Source organism: Catharus ustulatus, chromosome 32, assembly GCF_009819885.2.
Source record: "Catharus ustulatus isolate bCatUst1 chromosome 32, bCatUst1.pri.v2, whole genome shotgun sequence".
In the NCBI taxonomy this organism is placed as follows: domain Eukaryota; kingdom Metazoa; phylum Chordata; class Aves; order Passeriformes; family Turdidae; genus Catharus; species Catharus ustulatus.
The window spans coordinates 672,802-692,829 of NC_046252.1; the positions used below are offsets into that span (position 1 = coordinate 672,802).

The following is a 20,028-nucleotide window of genomic DNA, read 5'->3' on the forward strand; positions in this document are numbered from 1 at the left end:
CTGTGCCCCACCCACTAAGCCCCGCCCCTTTAGGCCCCGCCCACTCACTGTCGGGCAGGGCGCTGACGCGCGGCCCCAGGCAGCTGAAGAACGGGTGTCCCATGGCCTCCGCCGCCGGCAGCCGCCGCCGCCCCTCGAACTGCCCCGCCCCGCCCCGTCAGGCCACGCCCACCGCGGGGACACGCCCCAAAGGGGGCGTGGCTCTGCAGTGGCCGCCCCCATCCCACAAAAGGGGCGTGGCCTCACCCAAACCCCCATCCCAGGGAGCCCCGCCCACGGGGGAGGGGACATGGGGAGGCCACGCCCCTTTTGGGGAAAGGGTGTGGTCAAAGGGGAGGGGTCAGCCCGAGCCACGCCCACCTCACCTGCAGCAGCTGCCCCAGGAGGTCGGCGCCGTCCTGGTCCAGCCTGGGGGACAAAGGCAGTGAGGAGCTGGGGACAGTGACAGCCCAGGGGACAGTGACAGCCCATGGGGACAGTGACAGCCCAGGGGACAGGGGACAGCCCAGGGGACAGTGACAGCCCAGGGGACAGGGGACAGCCCAGGGGACAGGGGACACCCAATGGGGACAGGTGACACCCTAATGGGACAGCCCATGGGGACAGGTGACACCCAATGGGGACAGGTGACACCCTATGGGACAGCCCATGGGGGCAGGTGACAGCCCAGGGGACAGGGGACAGCCCAGGGGATGGGGGACAGCCCATGGGGACAGCCCAGGGGGACAGGTGACAGCCCGTGGGGACAGGTGACACCCTATGGGACAGGCCCATGGGGGCAGGTGACACCCAATGGGGACAGGTGACACCCTATGGGACAGCCCCATGGGGGCAGGTGACACCCAATGGGGACAGGTGACACCCTATGGGACAGCCCATGGGGGCAGGTGACAGCCCAGGGGAACAGGGGACAGCCCGTGGGGAGAGGGACACCCAATTGGGACAGGTGACAGCCCATGGGACAGGTGACAGCCTGTGGGACAGGTGACAGCCCAGGGAACAGGGGACAGCCCGTGGGGACAGGGGACACCCAATGGGGACAGGTGACAGCCCATGGGACAGGTGATACCCTGTGGGACAGGTGACAGCCCAGGGGACACAGGACAGCCCAGGGGACAGGTGACACCCAATGGGTACAGGTGACACCCTATGAGACAGCCCATGGGACAGGTGACACCCCATGGGACTAGTGTCACCCCACATGCTGCCCTATGGGACAGGTACCAGAGGTGCCACCCCCACAGGACAGGTGCCACCCCTAGATGTCCCCAGATGTCATCCCCTGTCCCCTCCGTCCCCACATGTCCCCTCTGTCCCTAGATGTCCCCCATTGTCCCCTGACCGTGGCGCGTGCTGCCACAACCCCTCTGTCCCCACTGTCCCCTGTGTCCCCCAGATGTCCCCTGCTGTCCCCACTGTCCCCCTTGTCCCCTCAAGTGTCCCCTGACCGTGGCATGTGCTGCCACAGCCCCTCTCCTGTGTCCCCATTGTCCCCACTGTCCCCTGTGTCCCCTGTGTCCCCCCTGTCCCCCTTGTCCCCTCAGTGTCCCCTGACCGTGGCGCGTGCTGCCGCAGCCCCTCTCCCGGGTACCCATTGTCCCCACTGTCCCCTGATGTCCCCATTGTCCCCTGACCGTGGGGCGTGCTGCCGCAGCCACTCTGTCCCCCATGTCCCCACTGTCCCCTGTGTCCCCAAAGGTCCCCTGATGTCCCCTCAGTGTCCCCTGACCGTGGCGCGTGCTGCCACAGCCCCTCTCCCGTGTCCCCAAATGTCCCCTGGTGTCCCCCCGTCCCCAGATGTCCCCATTGTCCCCACTGTCCCCTGACCGTGGTGCGTGCTGCTGCAGCCCCTCTCCCGTGTCCCCATTGTCCCCTCTGTCCCCCCTGTCCCCTGTGTCCCCAGCTGTCCCCATTGTCCCCTGACCGTGGGGCGTGCTGCCGCAGCCCCTCTGTCCCCACTGTCCCCAAATGTCTCGTGTTCCCCCCGTCCCCAGATGTCCCCATTGTCCCCACTGTCCCCTGACCGTGGTGCGTGCTGCCGCAGCCCCTCTCCCGTGTCCCCATGTCCCCCCACTGTCCCCTGCTGTCCCCATTGTCCCCTGACCGTGGGCGTGCTGGCCGCAGCCCCTCTCCCGTGTCCCCATTGTCCCCACTGTCCCCCACTGTCCCCATTGTCCCCTGGTGTCCCCTGACCGTGGTGCGTGCTGCTGCAGCCCCTCTCCCATGTCCCCCCCGTCCCCTGATGTCCCCATTGTCCCCTCAGTGTCCCCTGACCGTGGCGCGTGCTGCCGCAGCCCCTCTGTCCCCACTGTCCCCTGATGTCCCCATTGTCCCCATTGTCCCCATTGTCCCCACATGTCCCCAGATGTCCCTGCTGTCCCTGTCCCTGACCGTGGCGCGTGCTGCCGCAGCCCCTCTCCCGGGTACCGCGGGTATTTGTGCGCCCTGAACTCGGCGTTGGCGCCGATCCCCGGCCACGACTCCTCCGTGGGGGTCCCTGGGGGGGAAAAGGGGGGGTCAGTGCTGTGCTCAGCCCCAAAAACCACAAAATCATCCCAAAAATATCCCAAATCACCACAAAATCACCCCAAAATCACCCCAAAAATATCCCCAAAATCACCCCAAAAACTCCCAGCTCACCCCCAAAACCACCCCAAAATCACCCCAAAAATGCCAAAATCATCCCAAAATCACCCCAAAAACTCCCAAATCACCCAAAAATCACCCAAAAAAACCTCCAAAAAACCTCCCCAAACCACCCCAAAAACCCCAAAATCATCCCAAAAACCTCCAAAAACCTCCCCAAACCACCCCAAAAACCTCCAAAACCCCCCCAGATTGTCCCCAGACCCCCCAGGTTGTCCCCAATCCCCCCCCTCACCCCAGCAGGCGGAAGATGAAGTGCAGCTGCTCCTCCATGGAACCCCAAACACCCCCCAGATTGTCCCCAAACCCCCCAGACTGTCCCCAGATTGTCCCCAGACCCCCCAGACTGTCCCCAGGTTGTCCCCAAACCCTCCCCTCACCCAGCAGGCGGAAGATGAAGTGCAGCTGCTCCTCCATGGAACCCCAAACACCCCAAAGCCCCACAGACCCCCAGATTGTCCCCAGACTGTCCCCAGACTGTCCCCAGGTTGTCCCCAAATCCCCCCAACCCCTCCCCTCACCCAGCAGGCGGAAGATGAAGTGCAGCTGCTCCTCCACCGTGGCCCCGGGGAACAGCGGCCGCCCCGTCACCATCTCGGAGAAAATGCAGCCCACGCCCCTGGGGACCCCAAAACACAGTGAAGGACCCCAAAACACAGAGTGAGAGACCCCAAAATATCCCTGGGGACCATAAATCACAGAGTGAGGGAACCCAGAATCACAGAATGAACACAGGGGGACCCCAAAATCACAGAGTGAGAGACCCCAAAATATCCCTGGGACCCCAAAACACAGAGTGAGGGACCCCAAAATCACAGAATTAACACAGGGTGAGAGACCCCAAAACACAGAATTGTAACTGGGGGACACCAAAATCACAGAGTGAGAGACCCCAAAATATCCCTGGGTACCCCAAAATCACACCAGTGAGGGACCCCAAAATCACAGAATTACACCTGGGGGACCCCAAAACACAGAATTGTAACTGAGGGACACCAAAATCAGAGAGTGAGGGACACAAAAATATCCCTGGGACCCCAAAACACAGAGTGAGGGAACCCAAAATATCCCTGGGACCCCAAAACACAGAGTGAGGGAACCCAAAATATCCCTGGGACCCCAAAAACACAGAATTGTAACTGGGGGACCCCAAACACAAAGTGAGGGAACCCAAAATCATAGAATTGTAAGTGGGGACCCCAAATTATCCCTGGGACCCCAAAATCACAAAGTGAGGAACCCCAAAATATCCCTGGGGACCATAAATCACAGAGTGAGGGAACCCAGAATCACAGAATTGTAACTGGGGGATCCCAAAATCACAGAGTGAGGGACCCCAAAATATCTCCTGGGGACCCCAAATCACAGAGTGAGGGACCCCTGGGGGACCCCAAAACACAGAGTGAGGGAACCCAAAATCACAGAATTGTAACTGGGGGACCCCAAAATATCCCTGGGACTCCAAAATCACAGAGTGAGGGATCCCAAAATATCCCTGGGGACCCTAAAACACAGAGTGAGGGACCCCAAAATCACAGAATGAACACAGGGGGACCCCAAAACACAGAGTGAGGGACACAAAAATATCCCTGGGACCCCAAACACAGAGTAAACACAGGGTGAGGGACCCCAAAAACACAGAATTACACCTGGGGGACCCCAAAAACACAGAATTGTAACTGAGGGACCCCAAAATCACAGAGTGAGGGACCCCAAAACACAGAATTAACACAGGGTGAGAGACCCCAAAATCACAAAATTGTAACTGGGGGACCCCAAAACACAGAGTGAGCGACCCCAAAAACACAGAATTACACCTGGGGGACCCCAAAATCACAGAATTGTAACTGGGGGGATCCCAAAATATCCCTGGGACCCCAAAATCACAGAGTGAGGGACCCAAAATATCCCTGGGACCCCTCAGACCCTCAGTCTCTCCCAGTTCCCTCCCAGTAACCCCAAAATCCCCTCCCAGTCCATTCCCAGTCCCTCCCAGTGCCTCCAGTAACCCATCCCAGTCCCTCCCAGTCCCTCCCAGTAACCCCAAAATCCCCTCCAGTCCATTCCCAGTCCCTCCCAGTGCCTCCAGCAACCCCTCCCAGTCCCTCCCAGTGACCCCTCCCAGTGCCCCCAGTGACCCCTCCCAGCCCCTCCCAGTGACCCCAGTGACCCCTCCCAGTGCCCCCAGTGACCCCTCCCAGTGACCCCAGTGACCCCAGTGACCCATCCCAGTCCCTCCCAGTGCCCCAGTGACCCCTCCCAGTCCCTCCCAGTGCTCCCAGTACCCACCACATGTGGATCTGGGTGCTGTACTCGGTGGAGCCCAGCAGGATGTGCCCCCAGGTGACCCCAGTAACCCCTCCCAGTCCCTCCCAGTGACCCCTCCCAGTGCCCCAGTGACCCCTCCCAGTCCCTCCCAGTGACCCCAGTAATCCCTCCCAGTGCTCCCAGTGACCCCTCCCAGTGCTCCCAGTGACCCCAGTGACCCCTCCCAGTCCCTCCCAGTGACCCCAGTGACCCCTCCCAGTGTTTCCCAGTCCCTCCCAGTACCCACCACATATCGATCTGGGTGCTGTACTCGGTGGAGCCCAGCAGGATGTGCCCCAGTGACCCCAGTGACCCCAGTGACCCATTCCCAGTGCTCCCAGTGACCCTCCCAGTCCCTCCCAGTGCCCCAGTGACCCCTCCCAGTGCCCCAGTGACCCCTCCCAGTCCCTCCCAGTGCCCCAGTGACCCCTCCAAGTGACCCCAGTGACCCCTCCCAGTGACCCAGTGACCCCTCCCAGTGTTCCCAGTCCCTCCCAGTACCCACCCCATGTTGAATCTGGGTTGCTGTACTCGGTGGAGCCCAGCAGGATGTGCCCCCAGTGACCCCAGTAACCCCTCCCAGTCCCTCCCAGTGCTCCAGTGACCCCTCCCAGTGCCCCCAGTGACCCCTCCCAGTGCCCCCAGTGACCCCTCCCAGTGACCCAGTGACCCCAGTAAACCCTCCCAGTGTTCCCAGTCCATCCCAGTACCCACCACATGTTGATCTGGGTGCTGTACTCGGTGGGAGCCCAGCAGGATGTGCCCCAGTGACCCCAGTAACCCATCCCAGTGCTCCCAGTGACCCCTCCCAGTCCCTCCAGTCCCTCCCAGTGCCCCCATGACCCCTCCCAGTCCCTCCCAGTCCCTCCCAGTGCCCCCATGACCCCTCCCAGTCCCTCCCAGTCCCTCCCAGTGCCCCAGTGACCCCTCTCAGTCCCTCCCAGTCCCTCCCAGTGCCCCAGTGATCCCTCCCAGTGCCCAGTGACCCCAGTAACCCATCCCAGTGCTCCCAGTGACCCCTCCCAGTGACCCCAGTACCCACCACATGTGGATCTGGGTGCTGTACTCGGTGGAGCACAGCAGGATGTGCCCCAGTGACCCCAGTGACCCATCCCAGTGCTCCCAGTGACCCCTCCCAGTCCCTCCCAGTCCCTCCCAGTGCCCCAGTGACCCCTCCCAGTGACCCAGTGACCCTCCCAGTGTTCCCAGTCCCTCCCAGTCTGTACCACATGTCGATCTGGGTGCTGTACTCGGTGGAGCCCAGCAGGATGTCGGGGGGTCGTACCACAGTGTCACCACCTCGCTCGAGAACGTCTTGGTGGGGATGGACTTGGCCCGGGCCAGGCCTGGGGGGGGAGAAAAGGGGTCAGGGGGGACAGAAAAGGGTCAGGGGGAACAAAAAATGGGGTCAGGGGGAACAAAAAAGGGGTTCAGGGGGGACAAAAAAATGGGTCAGGGGGCACAAAAAATGGGTCAGGGGGAACAAAAAAGGGTCAGGGGGCACAAAACAAGGGGTCGGGGGGACGAAAAGGGCCTGGAGGCACAAAAAAAAAGGGTCCAGGGGGCACAAAAAAGGGTCTGGAGGGGATTTAGGGGCACAAAAAAGGGTTCTGGGGCACAAAAATGGGTCAGGGGGCACAAAAAAAGGGTCAGGGGGAACAAAAAAAGGGTCTGGGGGCACAAAAAAAGGGTCTGGGGGGATTTGGGGGCATAAAACAAAAAAGGGTCTGGGGGGCACAAAAAAGGGTCTGGGGGGATTTGGGGAGCACAAAAAAGGGACTGGAGGGGATTTGGGGACACAAAAAGGGTTAGGGGGCACAAAAAAGGGTCTGGGGGCACAAAAAAAAGGGTCTGGGGGGGGATTTGGGGGGCACAAAAAAGGATCAGGGGGGATTTGGGGGGCCAAAAAAGGGTCGGGGGGATTGGGAGAGTAAAAAAAAAAAGGGTCAGGAAGGGGGGCTGGGGGAGATCTGGGGCAGTTTGGGGGTGATTTGGGATCCTGGGGGGATTTTTGGGGTGCTGGGAGGTTGGAGAGGAGTCACCCCCAGGGGGAATTGGGGTCCTGGGGGGGTTTTTGGGGTCCCAGGACAGGATTTGGGGTCCCAGGACAGGATTGGGGTGCCCTGACCAAAATCTGCCAGCTTGAGGTTCCCAAAAGTTTTATGGGATCCTGGGAAGGTTTATGGGATTTGGGGGGATTTATGGGGTCCTGGGAAGTTCTGTGGGTCCTGGGAAGTTTTGTGGGGTTCTGTGGGTTCTGGGGGGATTTTTTGGGGTCCCAGGACAGGATTTGGGGTGCCCTGACCAAAATCTGCCAGCTTGAGGTTCCCAAAAGTTTTATGGGATCCTGGGAAGGTTTATGGGATCTGGGGGGGATTTATGGGGTCCTGGGAAGTTCTGTGGGGTCCTGGAAAGTTCCTGGGGGGATTTTTCGGGGTCTAGGAGGAGATTTTGGGGTGCCCTGACCGAAATCTGCCAGCTTGAGAACCCCATAAGTTTAATGGGATCCTGGGAAGTTTTATGGGATCTGGGAGGGAGTTTTTTGGGGTGCTGGGAAGTTCTGTGGGGTCCTGGGAAGTTTTGTGGGGTTCTGTGGGGTTTTGGGGGGATTTTTTGGGGTCTAGGAGAGGTTTTTGGGGTACCAGGACAGGACTTGGGGTGCCCTGACCAAAATCTGCCAGCTTGAGAAACCCCAGAGCAGCTGAGCAGGGTCTGGGTGGTTTTATGGGGTCCTGGGAAGTTTTGTGGGGTTCTGTGGGAATTTTTTGGGGTCTAGGGAGGGGTTTTTGGGGTGCCAGGACACGATTTGGGTTCCCAGGACAGGATTTGGGGTGGCCTGGACCGAAATCTGCCAGCTTGAGGTTCCCAGAAGTTTGATGGGATCCTGGGAAGGTTTATGGGAGTTGGGGGGATTTATGGGTCCTGGGGAGGTTTTGGGGGATCCTGGGAAGTTCTGTGGGGTCCTGGAAGTTCTGGGGGGATTTTTTGGGGTCCCAGGACAGGATTTGGGGTTCCCAGGACAGGATTTTGGGGTGCCAGGACTGAAATCTGCCAGCTTGAGGTTCCCAGAAGTTTAATGGGATCCTGGGAAATTTTATGGGATTTGGGGGGTTTATGGGGTCCTGGGGAGGATTTATGGGGTCCTGGGAAGTTCTGTGGGGGTCCTGGGAAAGTCTGGGGGGTCCTGGGAAGTTCTGGGGGATTTTTGGGGTCTAGGAGGGGATTTTGGGGTCCCAGGACAGGTTTTGGGGTGCCCTGACCGAAATCTGCCAGCTTGAGGTTCCCAGAAGTTTTATGGGGATCCTGGGAAGTTTTATGGGATTTGGGGGGATTTATGGGGTCCGGAAGTTCTGGGGGATCCTGGGAAGTTTTGTGGGGTTCTGTGGGGTTTTGGGGGAATTTTTTGGGGTCCCAGGACAGGATTTTGGGGTGCCCAGACCGAAATCTGCCAGCTTGAGGTCCCCAGAGCAGCTGAGCAGAGCCCGGGGGTTTTATGGGGTCCTGGGAAGTTTTGTGGGGTCCTGGAGGGTTCTGTGGGGTTTTGGGGGATTTTTTGGGGTCTAGGAGGGATTTTGGGGTTTCCCAGGACAGGATTTTGGGGTGCCCTGACCGAAATCTGCCAGCTTGAGAACCCCAGAGCAGCTGAGCAGGGCCTGGGGGGTTTTATGGGGTCCTGGAATTTTTATGGGGCCCTGGGATGTTCTGTGGGGTCCTGGGAAGTTTTGTGGGGTCCTGGAGGGGTTTGTGGGGATCTGGGGGGATTTTTTGGGGTCTAGGAGAGGTTTTTGGGGTCCCAGGACAGGATTTGGGGTGCCAGGACTGAAATCTGCCAGCTTGAGCTCCCCTGAAGTTTTGATGGGATCCTGGGAAGGTTTATGGGATTTGGGGGGTTTATGGGGTCCTGGGAAGTTCTGGGGGATCCTGGAAAGTTCTGGGGGGATTTTTTTGGGGTCTAGGAGGGGTTTTTGGGGTCCCAGGACAGGATTTGGGGTTCCCAGGACAGATTTTGGGGTGCCCTGACCGAAATCTGCCAGCTTGAGGTTCCCAGAAGTTTTATGGGATCCTGGGAAATTTTATGGCATTTGGGGGGTTTTATGGATCCTGGGAAGTTCTGGGGGGTCCTGGGAAGTTCTGGGGGGATTTTTTTGGGGTCCAAGGATGGATTTTGGGGTCCCAGGACAGGATTTGGGGTGCCAGGACTGAAATCTGCCAGCTTGAGGTCCCCAGAAGTTTAATGGGATCCTGGGAAATTTTATGGGATTTGGGGGGATTTATGGGGTCCTGGGAAGGTTCTGGGGGATCCTGGGAAGTGTTTATGGGGTTCTGTGGGGTTCTGGGGGGATTTTTTTGGGGTCTAGGAGGGGTTTTTGGGGTGCCAGGACAGGATTTGGGGTTCCCAGGACAGTTTTTTGGGGTGCCCTGACCAAAAATCTGCCAACTTGAGCTTCACAGAAGTTTAATGGGATCCTGGGAAGTTTTATGGGATTTGGGGGGGTTTATGGGGTCCTGGGAAGTTCTGGGGGATCCTGGGAATTTTGGGGGGATTTTTGGGGTCTAGGGAGGGTTTTTGGGGGCCCAGGACAGGATTTGGGGTGCCCTGACCAAAATCTGCCAGCTTGAGAACCCAGAGCAGCTGAGCAGGGCCTGGGGGGTTTTATGGGGTCCTGGAGGGGTTTTGTGGGGTTCTGGGGGGATTTTTTGGGGTCTAGGAGGGGTTTTGGGGTGCCAGGACAGGATTTGGGTCCCAGGACAGGATTTTGGGGTGCCCTGACCAAAATCTGCATTTTGAGCTCCCCAGAGTTTAATGGGACCTGGAAGGTTTATGGGATTTGGGGGGGTTTATGGGGTCCCTGGGAAGTTTTGTGGGGTCCTGGGAAGTTCTGTGGGGTTCTGTGGGGTTCTGGGGAGGATTTTTGGGGTCTAGGAGGAGATTTTGGGGTTCCCAGGACAGGATTTTGGGGTGCCCTGACCGAAACCTGCCAGCTTGAGGTTTCCCAGAAGTTTAATGGGATCCTGGGAAGTTTGTGGGATTTGGGGGGATTTATGGGGTCCTGGGAAGTTCTGGGGGATCCTGGGAAGTTTTGTGGGTTCCTGGGAAGTTCTGGGGGGATTTTTTGGGGTCTAGGAGGGGTTTTTTGGGGTTCTCAGGACAGGATTTGGGGTGCCCTGACCGAAATCTGCCAGCTTGAGGTTCCCAGAAGTTTTATGGGATCCTGGAAGGTTATGGGATTTGGGGGGATTTATGGGGTCCTGGGAAGTTCTGTGGGGTCCTGGGAAGTTCTGGGGGGATTTTTTTTGGGGTCTAGGAGGGAATTATTGGGGGTGCCCTGACCGAAATCTGCCAGCTTGAGGTCGCCCCGGCGGCTGAGCAGATCCTGGGGGGTTTATGGGATTTGGGTGGTTTTTATGGGGTGCTGGGAAGTTTTGTGGGGTCCTGGGAAGTTCTGGGGGGTTCTGTGGGGATTTTTTGGGAGTCTCAGGACAGATTTTGGGGTGCCCTGACCGAAATCCGCCCAAGCTTGAGGTCCCCAGAGCAGCTGAGCAGAGCCTGGGGGGTTTTATGGGGTCCTGGGAAATTCTGTGGGGTCCTGGAGGGTTCTGTGGGGATTTTTTTGGGGTCTCAGGACAGATTTTGGGGTGCCCTGACCGAAATCTGCCAGCTTGAGGTCGCCCCGGCGGCTGAGCAGGAGGTTCTGCGGTTTCAGGTCCCGGTGCAGAACTTTGTGCCGGTGGCAGAAGGCGAGACCCCGCAGCAGCTGGAACAGGAAGAGCTGCCCCCACCCCAAAAGTGGGACTGGGACCCTGGGACAGCCAGGGACACCCAGGGGACACTGAGGGGACACCCAGGGACAGCCAGGGACAGCCAGGGACAGCCAGGGGACACTGAGGGGACACTGAGGGGACACCCAGGGACAGCCAGGGACACCCAGGGGACACTGAGGGACACTGAGGGGACACTGAGGGACAGGCAGGGGACACCAGAACCCCAAATCTCCTAAATCCCAAACTCCAAATCCAAACCCCAGAAATTCCAAACCCCAAACCCCAAATCCCAAATCCCAAACCCTACCCTAACGTTGTGCATGCTGATGACCCCAAACCCAAATCCCAAATCCCAAACCCAAACCCAATCCCAAATCCCAAACCCAAACCCAATCCCAAACCCCAAATCCTACCCTGACATTGTGCATGCTGATGACCCCAACCCCAAACCCCAAAACCCAAACCCCAAATCTCTCCCTGACGTTGGGAATGCTGATGACCCCAAGTCCCAAATAACCCCAAACCCCCAAATCCCATAAATCCCCCAAACCCTACCCTAACATTGTGCATGCTGATGACCCCAAACCCAAATCCCAAATCCCAAACCCAAACCCCAAATCCTACCCTGACATTGTGCATGCTGATGACCCCCAAACCCAAATACCAAATCCCATAAATCCCATAAATCCCATAAATCCCATAAATCCTCACCCTGACATTGTGCATGCTGATGACCCAAATCCCAAATAACCCCAAACCCCAAAATCCCAAATCCCAAATATCCCATAAATCCTCACCCTGACATTGTGCATGCTGATGACCCCAAATCCCAAACCCCAAATCCCAAACCCCAAATCCCAAATCCCATAAATCCTCACCCTGACATTGTGCATGCTGATGACCCCAAATCCCATAAATCCCATAAATCCCCAAACCCCAAATCCCATAAACCCCAAACCCAAACCCCAAATCCCATAAATCCTCACCCTAACATTGTGCATGCTGATGACCCCAAATCCCAAATCCCAAATCCCATAAATCCATAAATCCTCACCCTGACATTGTGCATGCTGATGACCCTAAACCCCAAAACCCCAAACCCCAAATCCCATAAATCCCATAAATCCCATAAATCCTCACCCTGACATTTTGCTTGCTGATGACCCAAATCCCAAACCCCAAACCCCAAAATCCCAAACTCAAATCCCATAAATCCCATAAAATCTCACCCTGACGTTGTGCATGCTGATGACCCCCAAACCCCAAAACCCCAAATCCCAAATCCCAAACCCCAAATCCCAAACTCCAAATTCCAAATATCCCATAAATCCTCACCATGACATTGTGCATGCTGATGACCCCAAATCCCAAATCCGCAAAATCCCAAACCCCAAATCCCATAAATCCCAAACCCTACCCTGACATTTTGCATGCTGATGACCCCAATCCTAAATTCCCAATCCCAAACCCCAAATCTCTCCCCTGACGTTGGGAATGCTGATGACCCCAAGTCCCAAATAACCCCAAATCCCATAATTCCCATAAATCCCAAACCCTACCCTGACATTGTGCATGCTGATGACCCCAAACTCCAAAATCCCAAACCCAAACCAAACCCCAAATATCCCATAAATCCTCACCATGACATTGTGCATGCTGATGACCCCAAACCCAATCCCAAACGCAAACCCCAATAAATCCCCTAAACCTCACCCTGATATTGTGCATGCTGATGACCCCCAATCCCAATCCCAAAATCCCAAATCCCATAATCCCCCAAACCTCACCCTGACATTGTGCATGTTGATGACCCCAAACCCCAAATCCCAAACACAAATCCCAAACCCTAAATCCCATAAATCCCCATAAATCCCCAAACCTCACCCTGACGTTGTACATGCTGCTGACCCCAAATCCCAAACCCCAAATCCCAAACCCCATAAATCCCATAAATCCCAAACCCTACCCTAATGTTGTGCATGCTGATGACCCAAACCCCAAACCCCATAAATCCCAAATCCCATAAATCTCACCCTGACATTTTGCATGCTGATGACCCCAAACCCCAAACCCCAAATCCCATAAATCCCAAATCCCATAAATCCCCCAAATCCTCACCCTCACATGGTACATGCTGATGACCCCAAACCCCAAACCCCAAATCCCATAAATCCCATAAATCCCAAACCCCATAAACCCCATAAATCCCATAAATCCTCACCCTGACGTTGTGCATGCTGATGACCCCAAACCCCAAATCCCATAAATCCCATAAATTCTCACCCCTAACGTTGTGCATGCTGATGACCCCAAATCCCAAACCCCACAAATCCCAAATCCCATAAATCCCATAAATCCCATAATCCCATAAATCCCATAAATCTCACCCTAACGTTGTGCATGCTGATGACCCCAAATCACAATCCCACAAATCCCAAATCCCATAAATCCCATAAATCCCATAAATCTCACCCTGACGTTGTGCATGCTGATGACGTTCCCACAATCATCCAGGTACTGCTTCAGGTCCCGGTCCTGGGGTGAAAACACAAAAACCCCAAATAAAACCCCAAATAAAAACCCCAAATAAAAACCCCAAATTAAAACTCCAAATAAAAATCCCAAATAAAAATCCCAAATAAAGAAATATCCCAAATCCAAAAACTCCCAAATAAAATCCCAAAATCCCAAAAACTCCAAATAAAAAATCCCCAAATAAAAACTCCCAAATAAACTCCAAATAACAACCCCAAATAAAATCCCAAATAAAAACCCCAAATAAAAACCCCAAATAAAAATCCCAAATAAAAACCCCAAATAAAAACCCCAAATAAAAATCCCAAATAAAAACCCCAAATAAAAACCCCAAATAAAAACCCCCAAATATAAAAACCCCAAAATAAAAACTCCAAATAAAAACTCCAAATAAAAATTCCCAAATAAAACTCCAAATAAAAACCCCCAAATAAAAATCCCAAATAAAATCCCCAAATAAAAACCCCAAATAAAAATCCCAAATAAAAACCCCCAAAGTAAAAATCCCAAATAAAACCCCAAATAAAACTCCAAATAAAAACCCCAAATAAAAACCCCAAATAAAAACCCCAACTAAAAATCCCCAAATAAAAACCCCAAATAAAAACCCCCAAATAAAAACCCCAAATAAAAATCCAAATAAAAACTCCAAATAAAAACCCCCAAATAAAAACCCCAAATAAAAATCCCAAATAAAAGCCCCAAATAAAAACCCCAAATAAAAACTCCAAATAAAACCCCAAATAAAAATCCCAAATAAAAACTCCAAATAAAATCCCAAATAAAAACCCCAAATAAAAACCCCAAATAAAAACTCCAAATAAAAATCCCAAATAAAAACCCCAAATAAAAACCCCAAATCTGGGAACTTTGGGGGGGTTTGGGGGATTCCAGGAGGGAATTTTGAGGTGAATTTGGATTAATTTTAGGGTGAATTTGGGGTGAATTTGAGGATTTTGGAGTGAATTTGGGATTAATTTTGGGGTGAATTTGGGATTAATTTTGGGGTGAATTTGGCGTGAATTTTGGGGTGAATTTGGGATTAATTTGAGGGCGAATTTGGGGTGGATTTGGGGTGAACCTGAGGTGAATTGGGTGAATTTTGGGGTGAATTTGGGATAATTTTGGGAGATTTTGGGGTGAACCTGAGGTGAATTTGGGGTGGATTTGGTGTGGATTTGGGGTGAATTTGGGATTATTTTTGGAGTGATCTTGGGATTAATTTTGGGATTAATTTGGGGTGAATATGGGATTAATTTTGGGGGTGGATTTAGGGTGGATTTTGGGGTGACTTTGGGTGAATTTGGGATTAATTTCAGGGTGAATTTTGGGTGAATTTGGGCTGAATTAAGGTTGAATTTGGGATTGATTTTGGCTGAATTTGGGATTAATTTCAGGGTTAATTTTGGGGTGAATTTGGGATTAATTTGGGATAATTTTGGGGTGAATTTGGGGTGAACTCTGGGTGAATTTGGGGTGAATTTTGGGGTCACTTTGGGGTGAATTTCGAGATTTTGGGGTGGATTTGGGGTGAATTTGGGGTAAAGTTGGGGTGAATTCTGGGTGAATTTAGGCTGAATTTGGGTGAATTTTGGAGTGAATTTGGGATTAATCTGAGATTATTTGGGTGAATTTGGGCTGAATTTTGGGGTGAATTTGGGATTAATTTCAGGGTGAATTTGGGGTGAATTTTGGGGTGACTTTGGGCTGAATTTGGGATTAATTTTGGAGTGAATTTTGGGTGAATTTGGGCTGAATTAGGCTGAATTAAGGTTGAATTTGGGATGAATTTTGGGGTGAATTTTGGGGTGAATTCAGGCTGATTTTGGGGTGAATTCAGGATGATTTTGGGTGAATTCAGGATGATTTTGGGGTGAATTCAGGATGATTTTGGGTGAATTCAGGATGATTTTGGGATGAATTTTGGGATGAATTTTGGGGTGATTTTGGGGAGAATTTGGGGTGATTTTGGGGGATTTTGGGGTGATTTTGGGGTGATTTTGGGGTGATTTGGGGTGATTTTGGGGTGATTTCGGGGTGATTTCGGGGTGAATTCGGGATGATTTTGGGGTGATTTTGGGATGAATTTTGGGGTGATTTTGGGGTGGATTCAGGATGATTTTGGGGTGATTTTGGGGTGAATTCAGGACGATTTTGGGGTGATTTTGTGGTGATTTTGGGGTGAATTTTGGGGTGAATTCAGGATGATTTGGGGTGATTTTGGGGTGATTTTGGGGTGAATTCAGGATGATTTCAGGATGATTTAGGGGTGATTTTGGGGTGATTTTGGGGTGAATTTGGGGTGAATTCAGGATGATTTTGGGGTGATTTTGGGGCTCACCAGGTACTCGAAGACGAGCGTCAGGCACTGCGGCGTGTGCACGATGTCGTGCAGCGTCACCACGTTGGCGTGCTTGAGGTCACGCAGCAGGGACACTGCGGGGACAGGGACAGTCAGGGGACAGTGGGGACAGCAGGGACACTGCGGGGACAGGGGACAGTCAGGGGACAGTCAGGGGACAGCAGGGACACTGAGGGGACATTGGGGACAGCAGGGACACTGAGGGGACACTGGGGACAGCAGGGACACTGCGGGGACAGGGGACAGTGAGGGGACAGCAGGGACACTGAGGGACACTGGGGACAGCAGGGACACTGAGGGGACATTGGGGACAGTCAGGGGACAGGGACAGTCAGGGGACACTGAGGGGATAGCAGGGACACTGAGGGGACAGTGGGGACATTGGGGACACTGAGGGGACATTGGGGACAGTCAGGGGATTGGGGACAGCAGGGACAGTGAGGGGACAGTGGGGACAGTCAGGGGACAGCAGGGACACTGAGGGGACAGGGACAGTCAGGGGACAGTGGGGACAGTCAGGGGACACTGGGGACAGTGGGGACATTGGGGACAGTCAGGGGACAGTGAGGGGATTGGGTACACCGGGGGGATTGGGGACAGTGAGGGGACACTGGGAGATTGGGGACATGGAGGGAACATGGAGGGGACATTGGGGACATTGGGGATTTGGGGACATTGGAGGGATTGGGGACATTGGGGTTAGGTGACCTCAGCCCTCGTGGGAGCCACCCCCAGCCGTCCCCGGGTCCCCTCTGTGGTGTCCCCAAATGTCCCCTGGTGTCCCCAACTCTTGCAGATGACATGCAGTGCCCCAGCATGTCCCCAGGATGTCCCAGATGTCCCCACCCTCTCTGATGGCCCTGCAGTGTCCCCAAGATGTCCCCAGTGCCCCCAAGATGTCCCCATTGTCCCAGTGCCCTCAGGACCCCAATGTCCCCAGTGCCCCCAGGATGTCCCCAGGATGTCCCCAATGCCCCCAGGATGTCCCCAGTGCTCCCAGTGTCCCAGGATGTCCCCAGGATGTCCCCAGTGCCCCCAGGTGTTCCCAGGGTGTCCCCAGGATGTCCCCAGGATGTCCCCAGTGCCCCCAGGATGTCCCCATGATGTCCCCAGGATGTCCCCAGGATGCCCCCAGGATGCCCCCAGGATGTCCCCAGGATGTCCCCATTGTCCCCAGGATGCCCCCAGATGTCCCCAGGATGTCCCCAGTGTCCCCAGGATGTCCCCAGGTGTCCCCATTGTCCCCAGGATGTCCCCGTTGTCCCCAGGATGTCCCCAGTGCCCCCAGGGTGTTCCCAGTGTCCCCAGGTGTCCCCAGGTGTCCCCAGTGTCCCCAGTGTCCCCACCCTCTCGGATGGCCGTGCAGGGCGCCCCCTCCTCGTGCTCCAGCCGGATTTCCTTCAGTGCCACCAGGATGTCCCCAATGTCCCCAATGTCCCCAGGATGTCCCAGTGCCCCCAGGATGTCCCCAGTGCCCCCAGGGTGTCCCCAGGATGTCCCCAGATGTCCCCAGATGCCCCCAGGGTGTCCCCAGTGTCCCCAGGTGTCCCCAGTGTCCCACCCTCTCGGATGGCCGTGCAGGGCGCCCCCTCCTCGTGCTCCAGCCGGATTTCCTTCAGCGCCACCAGGTTCTCGGTCAGTTTGCTGCGGCCCTTGTACACCGTGGCGTACGTGCCCTGGGACAGGGACAGGGACATCAGGGACAGCGGGGACAGCAAAGGGACACAGGGACAGCAGGGACAGGGACAGCAGGGACAGCAGGGACAGCACAGGGACATCAGGACAGCAAAGGGACAGCAAACGGACAGCACAAGGACAGAGGGGACATCAGGGACAGCAGGGACAGCACAGGGACAGCAGGGACAGCAGGGACAGCACAGGGACAGCACAGGCACATCAGGGACAACAAAGGGACACAGGGACATCAGGGACAGCAAAGGGACAGCAGGGACAGAGGGGACAGAGGGGACATCTGGGACAGCGAGGACAGCAGAGGGACAGCAGAGGGACAGCAGAGGGACAGCAGGGACAGCAAACGGACACAGGGACAGCACAGGGACATCAGGGACAGAGGGGACAGGGACAGCACAGGGACAGCACAGGGACAGCAGGGACAGAGGGGACAGGACAGCACAGGGACAGCACAGGGACATCAAGGACAGCAGGGACAGTGGGGACAGTGGGGAAAGGGACAGAGGGGACAGCACAGGGACAGCAGGGACAGGGACAGCAGGGACAGCAGAGACAGAGGGGACAGCAGAGACAGAGGGGACGGGGGGACAGCAGGGACAGCAGGGGACACGGAGGTGACAGCAGGGGACAGCAATGACAGCAGGGACAGCGGGGACAGCACAGGGACATCAGGGACAGCAGGGACATCAGGGACAGCAGGACAGAGGGGACAGAAGGGACAGTGGGGACACGAGGGACACACAGACATCAGAGAGCACACAAGGACAGAGGAGGACACGGACACTGGGGGATGTTGGGGACATGGGGACATCGGAGGGGACACAGACAGGAGGGGACACGAGGGGACACAGGGACGTCACAGCCACAGTGGGGACAGCACAGGGGACAGCACAGGGGACAGCAGGGACAGCAGGGGACACAGAGGGGACACAGAGGGGACACAGCAGGGACAGCAGCGACCTCACCTCTCCCAGTTTGTCCAGTTTGACGTAGGTCTCCAACTTCCCGAAACCGATTTCTGACTGCAGAGAGGGGAGAGGTCACTGGGAGAACTGGGAGGGGTTACTGGGAGAACTGGGAATGGTCACTGGGGGAACTGGGAGGGGTTACTGGGAGAACTGGGAATGGTCACTGGGAGAACTGGGAATGGTCACTGGGAGAACTGGGAGGGGTTACTGGGAGAACTGGGAATGGTCACTGGGGGAACTGGGAATGGTTACTGGGGGAACTGGGAATGGTCACTGGGGGAACTGGGAATGGTCACTGGGAGAACTGGGAATGGTCACTGGGAGAACTGGGAATGGTCACTGGGAGAACTGGGAATGGTTACTGGGGGAACTGGGAACAGTTACTGGGAGAACTGGGAATGGTCACTGGGAGAACTGGGAATGGTTACTGGGAGAACTGGGAATGGTTACTGGGAGAACTGGGAATGGTCACTGGGGGAACTGGGAGGGGTTACTGGGAGAACTGGGAATGGTCACTGGGAGAACTGGGAATGGTCACTGGGAGAACTGGGAATGGTCACTGGGAGAACTGGGAATGGTCATGGGAGAACTGGGAATGGTTACTGGGGGAACTGGGAACAGTTAGGGGGAACTGGGAATGGTCACTGGGAGAACTGGGAATGGTTACTGGGAGAACTGGGAAGGGTTACTGGGAGAACTGGGAATGGTCACTGGGGGAACTGGGAGGGGTTACTGGGAGAACTGGGAATGGTCACTGGGAGAACTGGGAATGGTCACTGGGAGAACTGGGAGGGGTTACTGGGAGAACTGGGAATGGTCACTGGGGAACTGGGAATGGTTACTGGGGGAACTGGAATGGTCACTGGGGGAACTGGGAATGGTCACTGGGAGAACTGGGAATGGTCACTGGGAGAACTGGGAATGGTCACTGGGAGAACTGGGAATGGTTACTGGGGGAACTGGGAACAGTTACTGGGAGAACTGGGAATGGTCACTGGGAGAACTGGGAATGGTCACTGGGGGAACTGGGAATGGTTACTGGGGGAACTGGGAATGGTCACTGGGGGAACTGGGAATGGTCACTGGGAGAACTGGGAATGGTTACTGGGGGAACTGGGAATGGTCACTGGGAGAACTGGGAATGGTTACTGGGAGAACTGGGAATGGTCACTGGGGGAACTGGAATGGTCACTGGGGGAACTGGGAGGGGTCACTGGGAGAACTGGGAATGGTCACTGGGAGAACTGGGAATGGTTACTGGGGGAACTGGGAACAGTTACTGGGAGAACTGGGAACGGTTACTGGGGGAACTGGGAATGGTTACTGGGAGAACTGGGAATGGTCACTGGGGGAACTGGGAATGGTCACTGGGGGAACTGGGAATGGTCACTGGGAGAACTGGGAATGGTCACTGGGGGAACTGGGAATGGTCAGGGGGAACTGGGAATGGTCACTGGGAGAACTGGGAATGGTCACTGGGAGAACTGGGAATGGTCACTGGGAGAACTGGGAATGGTCACTGGGAGAACTGGGAATGGTCACTGGGAGAACTGGGAATGGTCACTGGGAGAACTGGGAATGGTTACTGGGGGAACTGGGAACAGTTACTGGGAGAACTGGGAACGGTTACTGGGGGAACTGGGAATGGTCACTGGGAGAACTGGGAATGGTCACTGGGAGAACTGGGAGGGGTTACTGGGAGAACTGGGAATGGTCACTGGGGGAACTGGGAATGGTCACTGGGGGAACTGGGAA

The 20,028-nt window shown here is 55.4% G+C and overlaps 1 protein-coding gene across 1 annotated transcript in view; it reads right to left on the reverse strand.

Moving 5' to 3' along the window:
• Nucleotides 1-20,028, reverse strand: part of CDK16 (cyclin dependent kinase 16) — a 31,240-nt gene that overhangs the window by 1,728 nt on the left and 9,484 nt on the right. The window contains 11 exon segments of the mRNA XM_033083645.1: nucleotides 49-139; nucleotides 366-408; nucleotides 2,392-2,497; nucleotides 3,168-3,265; nucleotides 6,180-6,234; nucleotides 6,237-6,299; nucleotides 10,601-10,724; nucleotides 13,189-13,251; nucleotides 15,593-15,687; nucleotides 17,175-17,289; nucleotides 18,271-18,327. Coding sequence (XP_032939536.1) covers nucleotides 49-139; nucleotides 366-408; nucleotides 2,392-2,497; nucleotides 3,168-3,265; nucleotides 6,180-6,234; nucleotides 6,237-6,299; nucleotides 10,601-10,724; nucleotides 13,189-13,251; nucleotides 15,593-15,687; nucleotides 17,175-17,289; nucleotides 18,271-18,327 — 910 coding nt within the window.